General features: G+C 38.4%; 1 protein-coding gene and 1 long non-coding RNA gene across 3 annotated transcripts in view; both read right to left on the reverse strand.

Annotated features, from left to right (window-relative positions):
- Positions 1–265: 265 nt before the first annotated feature.
- cckbrb (cholecystokinin B receptor b) overlaps positions 266–19,603 on the reverse strand; it is a 40,057-nt gene continuing 20,719 nt past the window's right edge. The window contains exons 3-5 of one of the 2 annotated variants that reach the window (XM_085135647.1): positions 18,042–18,303; positions 13,405–13,532; positions 266–11,226 (exon numbers count right to left, since the gene is read on the reverse strand). In XM_085135647.1, the coding sequence (XP_084991773.1) occupies positions 10,688–11,226; positions 13,405–13,532; positions 18,042–18,303 (929 nt within the window). In that variant the 3' untranslated portion in view covers positions 266–10,687. The remainder of the gene's footprint in view (positions 11,227–13,404; positions 13,533–18,041; positions 18,304–19,603) is intronic. The other variant, XM_085135646.1, reaches the window with a different exon arrangement.
- Positions 14,033–18,035, reverse strand: LOC146500540 (uncharacterized). Its single transcript, XR_014869827.1, has 2 exons — positions 17,630–18,035; positions 14,033–17,493 (listed from the first exon to the last, which is right to left on the reverse strand). It is a non-coding gene; the product is annotated as an uncharacterized LOC146500540 (long non-coding RNA).

Below are 19,603 nucleotides of genomic sequence, written 5' to 3' on the forward strand. Positions count from 1 at the left end.
ATTCATTGTAATTATAAAACACGAGCGTCTGTACACAGTTTAGTTGAAATTCATCTAGTATTTGAGCAGATGGGTAGGTGCAGTCGGTTAGTCTTCTTTTTGGTTCGTGGAGACATTCCACCTTTCATCCAAGAGGTTTCTTCAGTTTGATCTCTTCAAAGGGACAACCCCAATAGGAATCAAATACCTGGTTCTCTTCATCAGTCCTCTGTCTTTTTTTCTTCACCCCCTCCCCCCCCCCCCCTCCCCAATTGCTCAAGACTAATATTTATATGCACTCAGAAGTGATAGACCCGAAGGTACAAGTGGGAATGACAGAAGCTCCACTCTGGTGTGGATGAATAAATAAATAAATAAAATTAAAAGCTTTTCCAGCTTGTTAGCCAGAACCATTACTGTGCTACATGAGTGGTATTTAAATGAATGAGGAGGACTGTATTTTCTCGTCTGTCTATCTATGATTATGTAATCATAAAGTCACCTAATGATGTCATTGGTGGTCAGTGGAGGTGTTTAACCACATTTTGGTGATTTTCTTTACATGGAGCTGTGCATGCTAGTGTTTTTGTTGAAACATTGCAAGGTTTTATCCACTAAAATCACTAATATTAAAAGAAAATATCATTTGTAGTACCTAATGCATATTTTGAGTCTTTACACTCTCACTTCTTAAAATCTTTTTTTAAATATCTTGTAATCTGGACTTAAATCAAACGAAGCAATGTTCTTTAGCAATACGAAACACTCTAAACATCATCCTGTAGCATTATGAGTCCTCTGGAACGAGGGAGGGAGTTTCTATATAGTTGATTAGAGTTTTTGATTTGAGCAAATAAGCACTAATGTATCATTATGACATTTGGACCAGTGTGGAGAGAACAAACAGGCAGTCCAGTTGTTTGCATGATTAGATTATTCTGTGTCCAAAGCATTAAAATCCGTATCCATCTGATCATACCTTATGTGGCTGCACGTCTTTGAATTCAGTTCTCAACTACACAGAAAGCCGCTAAACACAGCGCCAGCATTATGGATCTGTCCGTGTTTTATTTACAGTAGTAACAGACGGCACTACTGGGAGATCATTTATGCATGAAACACAAAGCTGCGTTATCGCTTTGTTTTGACGTCTTATTTTGGCACTGTGTTGTGTTACAACAGGTCAGACATAATTTATACAATATGTGATGCTGTGATGAAACAATTCAATACTGATAAATGTCCTCATTCTCAAGCAGTCTGCAGGCACAATGACCTTAGAGTGATATTTTTGATATGATTTTTTTGGTAATATTGTGAGATATTGATGGGTAAAACTGAGCTAAACCAGTGTTATACAGATGTAGAAAAAATGTTTTTCTTCAATATGTTGTTGTGTATGTGTGCACATATATGTTTGTATCTAAACGTACCTGACTGTATATGTATACCATAGGCACATTATATCATAAGGGACAACAAAATAATCTAATATTGTAGAGGAATAAAAAAGTAAGAAAAAAAGTGAATAAAGACAGAACATCACCCAAATGTACAAATGTGCCAGAACACATGGGGTTATGCCAGTCTAATGGCTCCAAGTACTCAAGACATATACAGGCCCAGTAGTCACACTACTTGTGGTTATTGTGGGAGGTGTTGTTTCAGCTTTAAAGCTGCCCTAAGGGATGAGGCTGACTTTTTAGAGTAAGCATCTGATGACTCCCTATGGACAAGCCCATACTCGTTTAGATGGAGTCTTTACATTTTCTTTAGTTAGTTATTCATGCAAACCACTTTGGGGGAGTCAGGCAGTCTGTGACAAATGTGACCTTTTATACCTGAACTGCATTAAGGTGATGACTGGAGGAAGAAGAAGGCTGTCTGTTGTTGAAACCATGTCCCTGTAATGTAGTTGCTTAAAGCCACTAAATGAGCTTCCATCATTTTGAAAATAGGATTAATTCAATATCCAAGGACGCATCATCATTTATGTATTTATTTGTCTTTTACATAAATAAGCCAACTACTGCTCAGGAACCCTTAAATCCCAATTAAAAAAAGATGTGTCTTTCCGTTTTTGTGTCTTTTTCTTATCCCACTAGAATAATATTTGTACAAAAACTCTCACAGAGTCTGCAGCACATGAAAAAAGACTGGATGGCTTAAATCTCTTCAAATGATTTGTGGCCTAAATGCTTATTCATTTCTAAATTAGCCAGAGGTGCTTATTCTTGTCAGGGCACCAATATCCCTAACAAGCACTTGCTAAATAAATAGTCATCCAGGGCACTAAACTTTAGGATGACACTATTTTGGAGTGAGTACCTCTTCATGTACTCAGCTATTTAAAATGCTGTCAAGAGGCTGCAGATCATCACTGAGAGTGCCGTCTATTAAAGGTGCTAAATGAAGACGTCTCTGCTTGGCTTTCATGTACAGAGTCTATTTTTATACAGATGTGATAGAAGGTTTTTGTAACACCTTTTTTTTTTTTAAAAATAGGAGTGGATTTCAACCATTCTGTACCCAAGGCACCTCCAAAAGTCATGCAACATTTTTAAGGCATACCTCCATGCCATCTGACACATCATCAGTTGTTCTTTTCAACCGTATTTTGTCACAGAAAGGTAGCATCTGGATGAAGCACAGAAAACAACCTTTATTATTCTTTTCTCTCAATCAGATGAGTAAATTTAAATGTCATTCTTGAACGCAGTTGCAAGAATAATGTATGGTTGACATCAAATACCCAGCCACACAAGTGTGCCTCCCCACACCATTTGGGAACCACTGTTTTTTAGTGCATGAAGATTTATTTATATCCCGTGTGCTGGCTGTGTTGTGAGAGAGGCTATACAAGTAGGTAAAACAGCCACCATTAAGCTTTCCATTAAGACCACTCTGATCAGAACTACCAATGAGGCAAATAACTGAGGTGGGCAAACGCCTGGGCACTTTACCTTCTCAAATTTCAGTGCGACTTCAGACCTAAAAGTTAAAACCAACCAAACCTGCACAGTGAGGCCTAGAATGACTTAGATGAAGCCTTGCTCTTATGCTCCTTTAAAATGTCTGCTAATGTGTAGAAAATGTCACTTGCAATTGTCATATAACACCAAATTCATTCAAGAATGAACAAGACGATATTATTTGACATATAACCTTTATTTGGATTAGTAGACATTGCACATAAAAATCTAAAGCAATTTACAACCATTAACATGACCAAGTTGTACATGCACATTTAGCACTGTGTGTACATTAGAAATAGAGACAAACCAGGAGAGACGGAACCCCTTTCAAACATGCACTCGTTTTTACCTGCCGGGATCTAAGTGTGAATGAGAATCCCAGCTACTTTTTCCATAAGTTAGGGCAACAATATCAGAGCTAGGGACAGAGCAAAGTACAATACATTACGTTTGAATTGGAGGAATGATGGCATGCCCTCACCTTAGCAGATTAATGAAGGCAGTAATATTACATGTCTGAAAAGGGCTGTATTTTGGATCTGCCAGACATGAGGATCATGAGTTTACTGAGCCGCTGCAGCAGCCAGCCTGAAAACATATTCAACATATTTAAAATATACTAATGCCGATCGGATGAGCCTCATGCCGAGAGAGCACATCTCTTGTGTCTGACAAGTCAAAAACAATGAACCGCAGCTGCAATGACAATCAGAGAATCTGCACTGTCATAAGGGAGGTACCGAGGGAACCTCCTCCATCTAGAGCAAAAACAGGAACATTAAAAATAATTACACATTTGCAAACTGCAGTGTCACAGCAGCACATATTTGTTAAGACAGCATCACAAACAGTAGCCAAGAAACCCAAATTAAATATTTGTCATAACTGTTATCACTGATGCAGCAAAGAGTCACAAAAAGTTATCTTTCATCACCATTTATCACAAACAGAACAGGATTTCTAGCCAACACCTACATTTCTCCGTATAAACAACATTCACCATTATCCATATTATTTTCCAACACTGCCAAATGCTTTCATCTTCAGCTCTCATCTTGCCTCAAACAATAGTGACTCACATGTACACACAGCAAATGTATGAATTACTCATTCGCATACACACACACATGCACGCACGCGCGCACACACACAGCTACTGTATTCTCCAAATGCTCTTAAGGCAATGGTGGCCTGGCAACTGTAACTATTCAAGTAAATCTAAATGCATCTTCGTATGCATCTCTAACTCTTCATCTCTGTTCACCCCATAGACGCCTACGGCCTGAACGAGTTGCTCAGAAGCATGGGACACGACTATTTATCACCAAGAGACACGTTCAGCAGTTTCCCTTACAAAAACATCACCAAACGAAGAACAGTTCATCGTTATATGTAAACACTTGACAACTGAGAATAGCGTACAAGCTAACGCTGCTAGCTGCGCTTGTATTTGCGTGACGCTAAAAGGTTGTTTTTTTTATGCCTTCACATGTTGCCGCTGACATTCACGTCAAAATAGCTGCACTAATTCAAAATCTGCCCCCAAGACAGTAAACATCAACACTAATGAAACTATTCCCAGAATACTTAACTTTCAGACAGCACAACCTTTAATCATATTGTACAGCTTGATTTCTGTGCTCCACATAAATCATACTGATAGCAAAAATCACTAATACATATTTAATACACTGTAACAGTGAAGACTATATTAAAACATAACTCATTTTGCAGCTTGCTGTGTACGTACATGATGACTGTCTGTTCATGTTGATGTTTTCCACAACAAAGATGCTTGTGACAGCTTTAAAAAGGGCAGCAGTGTGTTTTTTCTGTTTGTTTTTTTTTTGTTTCAACTTTTTTCCTTTTTCCCTTTAAAGATATTAAACTGTTTGTTATGTCATAAATGAGCTCCTTGCTTTATAAGATAATGCAATTAAAATGGCAAATCTGGTTTTGCAGTCTGGCAAAGATGATGTTTCCTGGCGCTCCAGACCTTCTGAGGCACCAAACGGCCCCAAATTTACAGTATAATTCCTGTAATTCAACTGATTATGATTTACAATCAAATATAACTAGTCAGGGAATGTCCTTTTGGTGATTAGGGCGACAACATTAGTTTGCTGTTTTTATTTCTTATTTTTCTCGGGCAAAATTGTATGTATAAATAATCTTTACACACAAACACACAAATGAAGTAAATTTCAAACCCTCATTATAATTTCAAAGAAATCCTTTGAAGAATGATTTTCTCTGGCTTGTTGTTAAAACATTTATTTGAATGAATGATTAAAATCTCATTTAACACTTGTAGTTCAATTGTACCTCTATTTCCTCACAATGACTTTAACCTTGTTAAACTTTGTAAAGACAATGCACAAGACACTTAAGAAAGGGTTAGGGGACAGATGCTTGTCTGGTTTCATGATGAAAATATAGTTCATTTATAGTTACTTCAGACAAAACATGCTTAGATACATGTATGCAAAATATCAGTATTTCGCTATCCTTAAATCTCACAGCTCTGCTGTCATTCTACACCTCATCCTGCCAAGATACAGTTTCTTGTCTCCACCTGCTTCATCTTTGCTACCACCACCAGCGCCAAGACTGAAGGAGTCCTACCTCCTCCCATCATCCATCATCAGACGCAGCTTTGCTATGTAACTTCACCTGAGTCTAATTGCCAAATAATTTATAACTGAAACTTTGTATTTCAATAATTCCAATTTTCAATTCATCCAAATAGTCATTTATCACAGACTATGGCTGCTGCTGGTCATTTATATTTATTGAGCTATTTAAAATAGAAACAAAAACTATGTTAAAATGCCTTATTGTGTCATTATTATTATTATTTTTTTAAAGAATTAGTTATCTTAATGCTGAATGTGATATTAATCATAGGAAAGCCAAGATTTACATATCAGTTGGGAATCTGGACAGACATTTATTTAACATTCAGATAACCGAGATTGAATTTTTTACATTTATTTTCTTATCAGCATTTTATGGCTGGAGAGCAAATTTGTCATGAATGCCCCTGCCTCCGCTGCCCACTCAGGCAAATTTACTTCTCAGGCAGCTTTGCTTGCACTAAACAATTACAGCACTGTTCAAACTGTCAACCACGTGCACCAGAGAGTCCCTGTACAACACCTGTGGACAGTATTCTTATCATTTTTCAGCAGCATTTCCCCTGAGCACAACTGCACCATGCGTCAGCTACACTAGTGTCAATATCCCAACATTTATTGTAACAAATGGCTACACCTTTACATAAGGGAACCACTCTAAAATGCAAGCAGCAGCTAGAGTTCATTGGAGAATTACCCAATGTCATGTATCACAGAGACATGTAGTGAGTAAGGCTGAAAAAAAAGCTATTGTCATGCATGAAGCAGGGTATGTGCCATCATCATGCATGTTAATAAGAAGCTGAAGCAAGAGAAGGCGAGGATGGTAGAGAAGTCAATCAGTGCAACCACTTACAGGTTTGTATAGCCTTTAAGGAGAAGAGGGGGATGTGTAGCTGGCATGATAATTAAAGAATGTGTCACATTATAAAGGCCAACCCATTGACTGAACATGATTGATTACTCAATCTAATACAAGTCTGTGGTAGTGCATGAAACAAGAACAATATTTCTACTGTATGAACAGTGCTGAAGCTGGATGAACAGACCATAAAAAACACATTGTTCACATTTACTCTTCTTCACACTGACATTTAGATTGTAAGTGAAATATACTAATGAGCGGTCCAAGCACAAACTATTCGTTATCACAGTTATTTTTAGAATGAGATTCATTTTCATGGCCAGTTTTAATTGCTGTGTAGGGAGAAAGCAGTATTTATTGGCATCTGTCCGTAATTGGTTGCGAGCAAATTCATAATTGAGCCGGAGTGTGTGTTTGTAGCTGGTGGATGAGATGCGGTGGGCTGGGGAGTGAGGCGTAACAACCTCTTTGACACTGCAGGGAAATAAGTCTGTTATAATTCTCCAGAACAAAAGTGCTCCTCTAATGTGGGAAACACCACCAGCAGATGCATAAATATCTCCCGTCTGCCGCTCAGTGCAGTGGCAGATCTGTGTTCACAAGGGAGGAATGTCTGCTTTACAAAGATTTAACAATGAGTTTGTCAGATCAGACTGAAAAACATAATTCATTTTCCCTGACATCACTTTCGTATGCATACTTTAGATCAGAGATATACATACAAAAGCTAAATGTCCCTGTGGAAATCAGTAGAGCTCAAACACTGTCAGAGGGGTAGATGAATGTCTGCCTCTTGAGCTTCAATGATGATGGGGCCTGAGCGCACACAGTGACACATGGAGGATCTCTGTAATGTTCTGTTTGTCAATTTGTCCATGTGAGGTCAGAGTTGTCTCAGTAAGATTTACTAGGCTAGTCTGGGTGTGTTAACAATATTGTCATTTGCTATATTTTCCATTATACATGCTGAGATTTCAGCTGATAAAATTATGTGCCCTAAAGTAGCTCTCCCACTGTACCCACTGTAGGACATAGATAAAAGGAAGTGTGCTGTTGCTCTCTCTCTCGCTCTCCCTGTCTCTCTCTCTCTCTCTCTCTCTCTCTCGATAGATAGATAGATAGATAGATAGATAGATAGATAGATAGATAGATAGATAGATAGATAGATAGATAGATAGATAGATAGATAGATAGATAGATAGATAGATAGATAGATAGATAGATAGATATAAGAATTAGTGTGAGGGGAGTCATGCGTGTAAGAAAGACATGAGAAAGACACAAACTTTGAATCCTGGTTTCCAAACTTTAACCTACTGACGAGTTCAACAGGGACACAGAAACATGAGCTTGTGAGGGTTCTGGGAAGTATCTGTACATTGCACTTAACAGACTGGTTTAAAAATGCAGTTCAGCAATAGGAGAAATATCTGGTGCTATAGCTACTATGTCATTTTAAGCATTAGTTGCAATGATATTGATAAACCATATTTACATCAAGCAGCAAACTCCAGGGCTAAAAAAATAAGCCATTGCAGAAGTTCCAAAAATCCCAGTCCCTACAATAGTCACTGACACCCTCTCTAAATGTGAATCAGACATTATGTTCTTTTGCAATTTTTTATTATATCTATGGTAATATTCAGTAATTTAAGATGAACACAGGAGGGTTAATAACATTTTTATAATATGATATGTGGAATTTATTACCTCATTTGCCATGTAGCAATTTATAACATCTGGTGAATATTTGCAGCTTAAGAGTATTTCAGAACTTTTAAACTACACTTCTAACTCCAATAGTTAGAGGAAAAATAATATTTGGTAAATATAATATTTAGTTTTCAGTGGTGATAGTCTTTGTGGTCTTCATCCCACCTGATGCTAATGCCATCATTATCAAACAGCAGCACATGTGGGCGACTTTAACCACTGGTGTCTTAATACAGTACTCCCCAACTTCTACCAGCATGTGACATTTGCAACATTTGCTGCTAGAAGTAGTCAAAGTCAGGAATGAAGACGATCACAGCCCGAAGAGGCTCAATCACAGCTACAGGATTGCTTTGATCACACAACCTGGCATTTATTCAACCAAGCTGGAGGAATGCACAGAAGCTGTGCTTTTTTATATCACAAACTGTGGATGACAAGCAACGTCCAAACACTCTTCAAAAACCACAACACTTTCTTCAGAACATGTGACAAAGCCTGTTACAGCAGAGCAAGAGCCAATCTAAAAGAGCGGAATAAAGATGATGAAAAGGGCCTTCAAGAGCAGGACTGAGGACCACCTGATACATAACGGCTCCTGGAGGGTTTGGCAAGGGTTACAGCATAAAATCACTGTGAATGTGAATCATTGTGAATCATTGTGGAGGAGCTAAATGGTTTCTTCATCCAGTTTGAGGCCACAACAGACTCACTGCAGGAACAGGATGTGCGGTATTTGCTAAGGTCAGACATGTGCTAAGGAGAGTACTCCAAGCATGTGCTAACCAGCTCACTGGGGTATTAGAAAAAGTCAAGTCAGGCACTATAATTCCTTTTCCCAAAAAGCCAGTCTCTGTGGACTTGAATGATTATAGATCCATTGCACTTACTGTATGGCTGTGATTATGAAATGCTTCAAGAAGCTTGCCAAGCATCACATTAAAAGCCGCCCCTCTCCCACACCTGATCCACATGCTTACAAAGCTAAGAGATCTTTAGAAGAGGCAATTGCCATAGCAATCCACACAGCAATAAGCCACCCAGAACACAGAGGGAACTATGTGACTATAGCTCTGCATTTGATATCATAATTAGAGACATTCTAGTCATCTGCACCTGGATCAAAGTCTTCCTCATTAACCGCTCACAGAGAATCAAAATAGGACACCACCGCTCTTCCTCCATCACTCTAAACACCAGTTTGTGTGCCGAGCCTGGCCCTCTGCGTCCTCTGCACTCTGCATACCAGTTTGCTTGTCCAACACCTTGGCTGACAACACAACCGTCACTGGGTTTATCACATGAGAATCTATGAGAGCATACAGGAACAAGATAAAAAGACAGTCAGGGTGATTCTCAGTGAACGACCTGACACCGAACAGCACAAAGACAAAGGAATTCGGACTGTACTTCAGGAGGAAATTAGACACTGATCTGACCCCTCTCTTCATGTGGAAAGGGCACAAACATTCAAGTTTCTGAAGGTCTTCATATCTGAGGACCGTAAATAGTAAGGACAGGAGATAAAACACAGACAGGATGCTGTTGGTGGCCTTCTACTGGGCAACAAATGAGAGGCTGGTAACATACTGCATGTCGGTGTGGTATGCAGGCTGCAGATATGAAAGTACTCCAGAGAAAATCACTGGGTGCCCCCTCTCCTGTCTGGAGGACATTGCCCATTCATGCTACCTGAGCAGAGCTGCCAACATCATCAAGGACTTCACTCATGCAGGCTTTTAGCTCAGTTTCTTCTTTCATGCAATAAAAATCAAATAAGAAAAAACAATAAAAGTGTGCCACCCATCTGGTCCTGTACACCCGCACTCCATTTATTAATGTACATACAGATTTGTATATTTTATACAGGTTTTTAGATCTTTATTTATCCTAGATTTTATTGTACGTCTTAGTTATAATCCTGTATTTTAGTGAGCGTCCGTTTTTTTTACGTTGCACCACAGAGTAACATCTCAGTTTCCTTGTATATATTTACAATGACAATAAAGGCCATTCAATTTAGAAGCAGGCACTTTGTCCACAAGGCAAATGTATTATCAGCATTAACACAGACAACCAGTAACTGACTGCAAAACATCAAACACAGTTTTAAAGTTACATAGCAAATCATGGGTTTGTTGTTATAGCTACATAATTACTATTTAGTTATAAAGACTGTCTCACATATCATGTAGCCAACCACTAACATCCACACCGCAAATATCTAAGCAAACAATTTGCCTCTGTCTACAACAGATAACTGTATACTCTGGTGTTGTGCTTTTTCATAAAAGCCATGGAGGTATTTACACTTAAGACTGGCTTTCTTAAGATAATCGATATATAATTTTATTCACAGTCATAAATGAAGGTTCTATACTGCTACATCACATGGCATATTTTTTCACTTCACATGAATGTCCCTATGAGCACGTGTTAAAAACAAAAAGCTGGGGGGATGTTGGGTCTCGTGTTCCCTCTGTAGCTGTCTTTTTTGAATTGTTGTGAATCCATTTCCCTCAACAGGTTCCCATAGTGCTGACAGTAGTGTAACTAAACTTGGACATGGACGCACCTGTTGCCATAGCGTCCTCCTCATTGTCCCGAAGCCCACGATTACGATGCCGATGGCAAGGCGCGATGCAACATGAGAACGTGGCGAGCAGAGCTTTGCGGAAGCGTGTGTTCATGAAGCAGTAAATAATCGGGTTGACGCAGGCGGAGGTGTAGCACAACAAATGGATAAAAGCGATGGGGGCCCCTGAGAGCGTCTGTGTGGCAGAGCTTTCATCAAAAGCCCGCCAGGTGTTGACACAGTACAGTGGCATCCAACAGACAAAGAACAGGACAACAATCACCACCAACATGCGAATGACTCGTTTTTTGGCCTCTAGCTTGGCTTCCGATGTGTTGCTGCGTGGCCTCTCTGCCTTGATCGCCCTGCCTGATGCAGCCATTGCAGACATCTCCATCGTGTGCGGCCGCTGGACTGCAGTCACATAGCAACCGTCTCCATCATCACTGCCAGCAGACACAGTAGAGGTCAGGCCATTTACATCTGAAATGACAAACAGGGTGAAAGAGAGAATATTTTGGTGTTAATTAAATGCAATAAAAGCAAATTCTCAGCCAAGTTCTTTAAAACCTCATCCTCTAATGTTTGAGCGGTGCTCCTGCTTTGTGATACTTTATGCCTTTTCTGCCCTTTGGGGATGGGTCTGGATTATATCAGAGGCAAATTAAAATTCAAAACACAAAGACATAAAGGACAGACACTATTTGAAGGTTTAAGTGAACTGATGCCAAACCACTGGAACAAAACAAAAATACAGAACATAATTAAAACAATAAAAATACTGGATACATTAGTATTATTCCAAATGATTGCACACTCAGTAGCAATGAAAATATAGACATAAAACTGTGGAAGTCTCGCCTCTGTCAGTGCGCCCCAGGGCGGCTGTGGCTACAATGTAGCTTGCCATCACCAGTGTGTGAATGGGTGGATGATTGTGTATAGTGTGAAGCGCTTTGGGGTCCTTAGGACCAAGTAAAGCGCTATACAAATACAGACCATTTAACATTTTTTTTTAGGGAAAAATGTTGTTTCCATTTAGAGAAGAACGAGTTTGTAAGTACCTGAAATAAAATGTGCTTGTTTACATTTAAAAAAAAATCATTTAATAACCTCAACCAAACAGATTCAGCCATGGGTTTGTATTTTTCTGAATACAAACCCATGGCTTTGTCTGTCCAAATGATTCCAATCACCGACTGCATTAAAACTAACATTTTAAAATCAATTTAATTGTGAAAACGCTGACTTGTACATTTTCTACAAGTCAGCGTTGTTAAACATAAATGGTCTTGATATCAGAGTGATTCTGCCATCGCATTAAGAATAGTTTATTCTGGGAAATCATCTTTTATCCTGCAGCCAGCTGACTAACTCCTGTGTAAGGTTATTTTGGAGTAATTTAAAGAGCAACTTCTTGCCTTCATAGATGGAATATTAGCAAGTAATTCTTACTAGCCTATGGGGGTATTACAATTCAATAAAGCAATTTGAAAACCTTGCTTTTCCTCTATAAAGAAATAATAAAAGAGGATTCAGAATTAAGAGCCTCAAGGTACCCCATACAAACAAGATCTCGTATTGTAAAGCACCTGCTGGATTATTAAACACATTTCATAGAGATTTTGCAGTCTGTGAGGTAAGATGCAATTTTTCAATCTCTTCTCCTTCCCTGTTTGTTTTTAATCCATATTGTTTTCCTCCAAAAACTCTTTTTATATTTGTACAATCTCTTTCTCTCTGAGAGCAAACAGATGGTAATGTCCATGCCTGCAGCTGCCAGCCAATCCATCCTCTAATGGAGCATCAGCAAGGACAGTCAGTGCTGCTATCACCTCAGACACGAGTTCGTATTCCGATAAAAGGTTATGTTTCACTTAGCCTGCGCACACTACAGATAAGAGTTGTGGCATTCAGTAACAGAGAGTTTCATTCAACAGTGAAATCAAAACAAGAGTAAAGTCAATTAGAGAGCACTGACTGATCTGATTCATTTATATCATATAAAAAACTCAATAGAATTACTCATAAAATGTCAATGTATTAAAAAAAAAATCTACTTTGCTTTTGTTTTTGGAGTCTATCGTCTATTCCGCTATTTTGTGCTTTTAACTGTTTAGTGAAAATACTAAGTAAACTCTCTGTATACTGGAGCTACACACACAGATGAACTGAAATACAAGACCAACAAAAGTTCTATATAAACATTTAATATGAAGATGTTTTTTACTTCCTTTAAAAAGTCATTTCGATGAATATTTTTGTGATTCAGTTTAAAAGTGTAAAAAGTATGAATACAAGTAAAATTATTGTTATGACACATTGATTCACCTGTCCATGTATTGAATTACTGCTCTTTTTCTCCAAAACATAAGTGTTAATATGTGTGTCCTTTTTATATTTATGTATTTATATTTATATACATTTGCCTCATTTTATATGATAGCTATGCCGTATGTCGCATGCATGCTGTTATGACAACTGAGATTAATAAACTTTCTCTGTTTCTGATTCCGATTTAAATGTTGCTGTAGTTTTCTCTGTTTGTTATTGTTGTTTTCTTGGAACCACATAGCTTTCTGGAACATTAATTCAAACTTACTATTTTCTTTATGTTTTCTTTTATGTTTTCTATAAGTACTGTAGTGTAAATGGCCTCACCTGAAGAATCTTTTTTATGGCCCATTTCAAACTGGATGCCTCGATAAAGTTCTCTCGAGATCAAACCGTAGGCCACGATCATCATCACGCCTGGAATGGCGAACAGTACAAGCAACAGCAGAATGTACCTAAAAGAGAGACGAGAAGTTTAAAAATTGAACCACAGTGGACAAAAAAAAAACAATAACACGTGAACTCCATGTACTGAGTACACAGTCTGTATATATCTTATGAGTCACGCATTCATCACTTTGTATGTTTGCCTGTTGGTTTGGGTCACAGCAAAGCATTGCATTTGAGCATTTTAACATCCAAGAAGCTTGTTGCCTGGATCAGAAATAAAAACACAACTTGGATAAAAATGGAAACAAGTAAAGACAGTACTTCTGGAACAAAATTCATAGCAGATGTACATATACAGCATTATTACATGGGCAGTGTCTGCTAATGGGTCGCGCCACACTCAGGTTGAAGGCGGCTCTCAATTACACACCTGCAAATGTTACAGTGAGTGAACTGAACAAAACAGGGATGTTTTCCTGTTGGCAAAATCTGAACACTGATGGAAAAAAAATCCTTCTTTCCAAGGATTTTTTTAAGTGGTCTCTTGAGGATTAGTTCTCCAGGCTTTCTGAAGGTCTTTCAGAGTTTGCCTTTGGTACTTAATGAATCTCTTTTCTTTTCTTTCTTTCTTCTGTTCTTTCTTTTTGTTAAGCCAGCAAATACCTACCTATGAAAAAGAATGTAACTCAAAGAATGAACGAATGTTGTGGCTACACATAACAGACCATGAGCAAAAAAAAAAAAAACATTTTAAATTATATCTTTAGGCCTTTGTTACAAGCAGCCGTGTTGCAAAAGCATATAATTTGTTCCCATTTATTTGGTTGAATGTATGAAAAATGCCAACGTTAGCACAGTTTGACAGGCATAAATTAAAGGTTTGGCACCAACAAGGTGATTGCCAAAGATATTATTTGAAAACTTGCACAGTTTTGGAATGTCCTTCACAAAGCCTGGAGACTGAAGACTACTTATAGAAATGAAAAGAAAGCAAAATGTTTGTTTCTAAGCTCATTAGAATTGTGCAAGCTCTGTTTTTTCCTTATGTGCTGTATTCCCATGTATGTTTGGTCATATTTCAATCAATCACTGCACCTATTTCTCATTTCCCAAGCAAAATATAAAGAAATCAGGCTTGAGACACACAGTATTGTGTGTCTAAATAAAATAATAATAATAATAATAAAAGTCTTGTAGGGAGACTGATGAGATAATGTCTCAAGTGGAGATTAGACCAATGACCTTTCCATTTTTAACAATTCCCAAGGTACTCATCTAATCAGCCATTTCATGAAGAAACACATACCGCCGAGGGACGACTGCACATTGATATTCCAGAGGTTTATACAAATACGTTCACCATTGTAGACACCCACAGTGAGACAGGATTATAGTTTTCATTGAGACACACAGAAAAGACATAGATATGCTTTAAAATGTATAATCTTTTTATGTGGACTGGATGTTTTGAGGCCATTTGCTACATAAATTGAAAATCAAATGAAATGGGATCTAGGGCTCAGTGAAAGATTCACAAGGTGAAAACAATACCAGCTCTGCTGGTGCAGCTGCTTCGCTCTATGGGTCAAATGTTATGATAATACATCAGAGACAGAGGGAGCAGAATTTATACCCAGAAGAGAAAATGAAATACAAACATGACAAATCAGACACAAATACAAAAACAAAAATAATGAGCACACAAAGATAATCACATGGTCGCCTGAAATTACATCCAAAGCCTGTTTTATCATAATTCATAACAAAAACACACTGAAGCACGCTCTGTTGTCTTCACCTGTCCCAATGTTTCCACATAAACATTGAACAGACATAGTTAAAACAGGCTCCAGGTCCAAACATGGAAGTGAATGAGATATTTCAACACAGAGTGGCTTACTGAAAGGACACAGAGACACACACACCACTCATAAACACACACACAGTTCATCTAAAGTTTATTACAATGAAAATCCCTTTGTGATTGCAAGTGTTGTGAAAGTAAAGAAGAAAGGATGGCCCGACAGCGGGTTTGATGATGAAGTAAAAATATAGCTGGAAATGTGTGTTTATAATACGAGTAAAATGTTCTAACATATTTCCTATGAAGAAATAGGAACTTTTAATCTTCAGTCTTATAGTTGCCAAAAATATTGTTGCATGGAGTTAATTTAATGCCTGACTAAATGAAGGCTATGTAGCATGACTGAAATTTCATGGTATATTAGACCATCCTGACTTAAAACAACTTCCACTGTGTGACTGCGTACCATATCCACTCATGGTGTCTATGTTCGTTAATCCAGGAGACATCCTTCTCTAAGTTTCAGAGCATTAATGACTTTTCAGATATGTTTTGTTGTTGTTTTTCTTATATATATATATATATTTTTTTTATCAAATATGCATACAATAAATATATTACCTCACCACAATGTTAAAGAAATTCCACTTCCACAATTACCCTAGCCATAGCAAATAAAATCTTGTAATAATCAGTAAATCAGAACTTTTCAGAAAACACTGCAATGATGGGTCTTGGTGCTGCAGGTGTACTTGGTGTGGTATGTAATTCCCTTATTACAAGGTGTTGCTTCACATAATTGATTTGGCAGAGCTTTATGTCCCTCCTGTCACAATCCCAAAGGGGATTTGTATCTCCAGCTGGAATCAAACTTGGCAAGAGAATGTGTGGACACTATGGATACTTGATACAGCTCATATACACACATATATACACATGGATACAAAGGCTTTATTGTTATGAGGAAAAGTAAATAAATCGCCAGCAGAAAAAAAACGTTGCAAACTGACAAAACAGAACATTTGCCAGTTTGCTGTTCTGGAGCATTCAGACGTGTGCTAACACAATGCCACAATGGACTTCCCAGCAAACCACCACCCCTAAGGTTAGACTGTAGAACAGGGGCCCCAACTCCAGGCCTCGAGGGCCGGTGTCCTGCAGGTTTTGGATCTCACCCTAGGTCTATACACCTGAATCAAATGATTAATTCATTACCAGACCTCTGGAGAACTGCAAGACATGTTGAGGAGGTAATTTAGCCATTTGAATCAGCTGTGTTGGATCAAAGACACATCTAAATACTGCAGGACACCAGCCCTCGAGGCCTGGAGTTGGGGACCCCTGCTGTAGAACAATCAAGAATATGGTGGCATGGACTTCTGCAGCAATGCCCTTTGGACAGACAAGACTAACGTGAAGATTTTTGCTACATTTGGCAAAAACCAAATGCAACATATCAGCACAAACATCTCAGTGTCGTGCTGCACAGCCACGGGAACTGGGTATCTTGCGGTCATTGAATTGACCATGAACTGCTCTGTATACTTAAGTATTCTAGAATCAAATGTGAGGCCATCTGTCTGACAGCTAAAGCTTGGTTGAAATTGGGTCATGCAACATGACTGTGATCCCAAGCTCACCAGCAAATCTATAACAGCCTGTCGGGGGGGAGCTTTTTACGTCACGTTACAGAGCTATCCGAAAGTAATATAACAAAGTGCAGAAATCAAGTTTTTGATATTTGTGTGTACTAAGTTTTTCATAGAACTGAAGATTTGTGTGAAAAACTTTCTTTACTGAGTTTACCAAGTTGATAAGGGTTGAGGGTAAGGGGTAAGCTGCATCCACAGTGGAAGCGATTCATTCGTCATGTTTCACTTTGAAGCTTAAAGGTGGTTGCTTGCAGACATTTCAGGTTCCTGTTGCCTAGGTAACCCCTCTAATGTATTTACGACCAGGTCATATGTAAATCAGATCTTATTCTGTCATTTGCTTACCTGGAAGTTCAGAGCACTTTATCTCAGATCTCATTCACTTTGCACTGGCATTGCATGTTACAGATTACGGGCCATTAAAGGAAATTTCTGCCATTTTTTTTCTCATAATTTTAGAATAAGAAAAAACATTATTCCGAGAACTGTTTATTTTGTGTAATGTAATTATCTAATAATATTTTTTTAATTCATTGTAACTTCATTTAGTTTGAAAATGTTTAGTTTTAGCTTAGGTTTTAATAGTGCCAGTGCCAGTTTTAGTCTTTTTAATTATATTTTAGCTATTTTGTATTGCATAGTGTACATACCTCTGTGTTGTGATTTGCAAAAATTAGTACAGGCATTTCAATAAATACAGACTCACAGTGTTGTAACACGTCAATCAATGCCTAACCAGGCATGTTTCAGTGCAAACTATAATAACCCTGGTCATCGGCGTAACTTTGTGCTGAACATTGGTGGGGTCAAGATCTCTGTCTAAATAAATAAATCAATCTGGGTAAATTCCAAGATGATTAAACATGCAACTATTTTGCTGGTGATACCTGAAATGAGTAAAGAAAATCAACACAGCCTATTTATGCAAGATAATTCATAATTTTATTGAGGGGGTTATATTGGTTGGGTCTGATTATTGGGGGGGGGGGGGGGGGGGGGGCCTCATAAGCACCTAATCCCCCTGGAAATTACACCCCTGACCCTGGTGATGGGTGAAGAGTATTATTTTGAACATAGCACTCATGATTTATGTTACCAAAGTGAACCAAGACACGCACCAGGTCTGCTCCGCAGTTGCGACAGGCCACTTGTGGCGACACCGGTGTGCTGTAGTGTTGTCACGGCGCGGAAACGACTCCAGGTGACTGATGATCGGATAGGGGATCATAATGATCAAGGCCAGCACCCACGTGGCAGCAATCACCCGATAGGCGTGCGAACGGGTCTGCCATACCCGTGACTTCAGGGGGTTACAGATGGCGCTATAGCGCTCAATTGCTATGGCAACCAGGCTAAAAGTGGAGATGCTCACGGATATTCCTGTTGGAAAACAAAACAAAAAATAAGCAGGTAAAATACTGTGTTCTTGCTATCTTGTATCTAATGACATCTTTTATTGTACTGTATAAACCTTTATTACTGCTCAGTGCCAAAAAAAGAGTTTGGACCCATAATAAAAAAATAACACAAAGCAAGTAGGCTATTATCTGCAATCATAACAAAAAGCTGCAGTCGGTGGAGACGTGTTTGCAGATGAATATAGTGTGAGGTGGAGACAGTTATCTGAATCATGTGGTAGAGGAAATCATGCTGGCCTGAGCCACAGATTTGATCTGCCATCCCTGTAGTGACAGGGCAAGACGGGAAATTATTCTTCACCACAAGAATACACAATACAGACTGTGTGTGTGTGTGTGTGTGTGTGTGTGTGTGTGTGTGTGTGTGTGTGTGTGTGTGTGTGTGTGTGTGTCAGAGAGAGGGAGCAAGAGACCCTTAGGTGCACTATGGTTATATACAAAGGAAGCTTTAGAGCATCCCCAAGGAAGCAGGAGACAATCCACCAATAGTCTCCCCTTAGGGTCTCTGTCCTTTTCTTCAGTGCACCTTAATGATGGCTGCCTTCATTCATAAGCCCTGTGCTTTACATGAGCCTTCTTTTCTTTTCAGTTCTCAAATAATTCTGGGCACAAAAGCCCTCCTGTTCTTGTTTGTTTTATTATTATTATTTTTACATATTTTAATATCGATAATTGCATTGGAATTTCCTATGTTGTTAACATAAAAATGTTATGTCCTCTCTTTTTCCAGGTATCTGCATTACAGTACATTAATTAACTACTTAATGAAATAAGCAACCATATTACACACTGAATTAAAGACTAAAGTTTACCTCCATCTCATTCCCCATTCAAATTATTTTAAGAGGCCATTCTGTAGAAAATATATACTTAAACATTATGCTTAACTCTTTCCACTCCGTGGACAAATATGTTTCTGCTATTTGTGCAAAAGCAATTTTTCAATGGTTGCCAAGGGTGGCTCATTCACTCATTAAATTGTGCTTCATTTACTCTATGTAGCAACCAATTTGGTGGAGACGCAGTTGAGAATTCAGGTTCAGTAGCCCCAGTCTAATGTTGATATTTCATCATCACATTTTATCTTTAAAGATATAAAATTGCGCATTTGTGCTCTAGGGTTTTTTTTTTTCAGTCTGGGTTTATGAAGACTCACAGTTGTTGAGCTGTTTATGAAGTGAGGGATGGTGCAAAGGTGGGAATGTCAAAAAAAGGCTTTAGACTGAGAGGGTTAGGGGCACATCATCCTTGTTACAAGCAAG

This window comes from Neolamprologus multifasciatus, chromosome 16, assembly GCF_963576455.1.
Source record: "Neolamprologus multifasciatus chromosome 16, fNeoMul1.2, whole genome shotgun sequence".
In the NCBI taxonomy this organism is placed as follows: Eukaryota; Metazoa; Chordata; class Actinopteri; order Cichliformes; family Cichlidae; genus Neolamprologus; species Neolamprologus multifasciatus.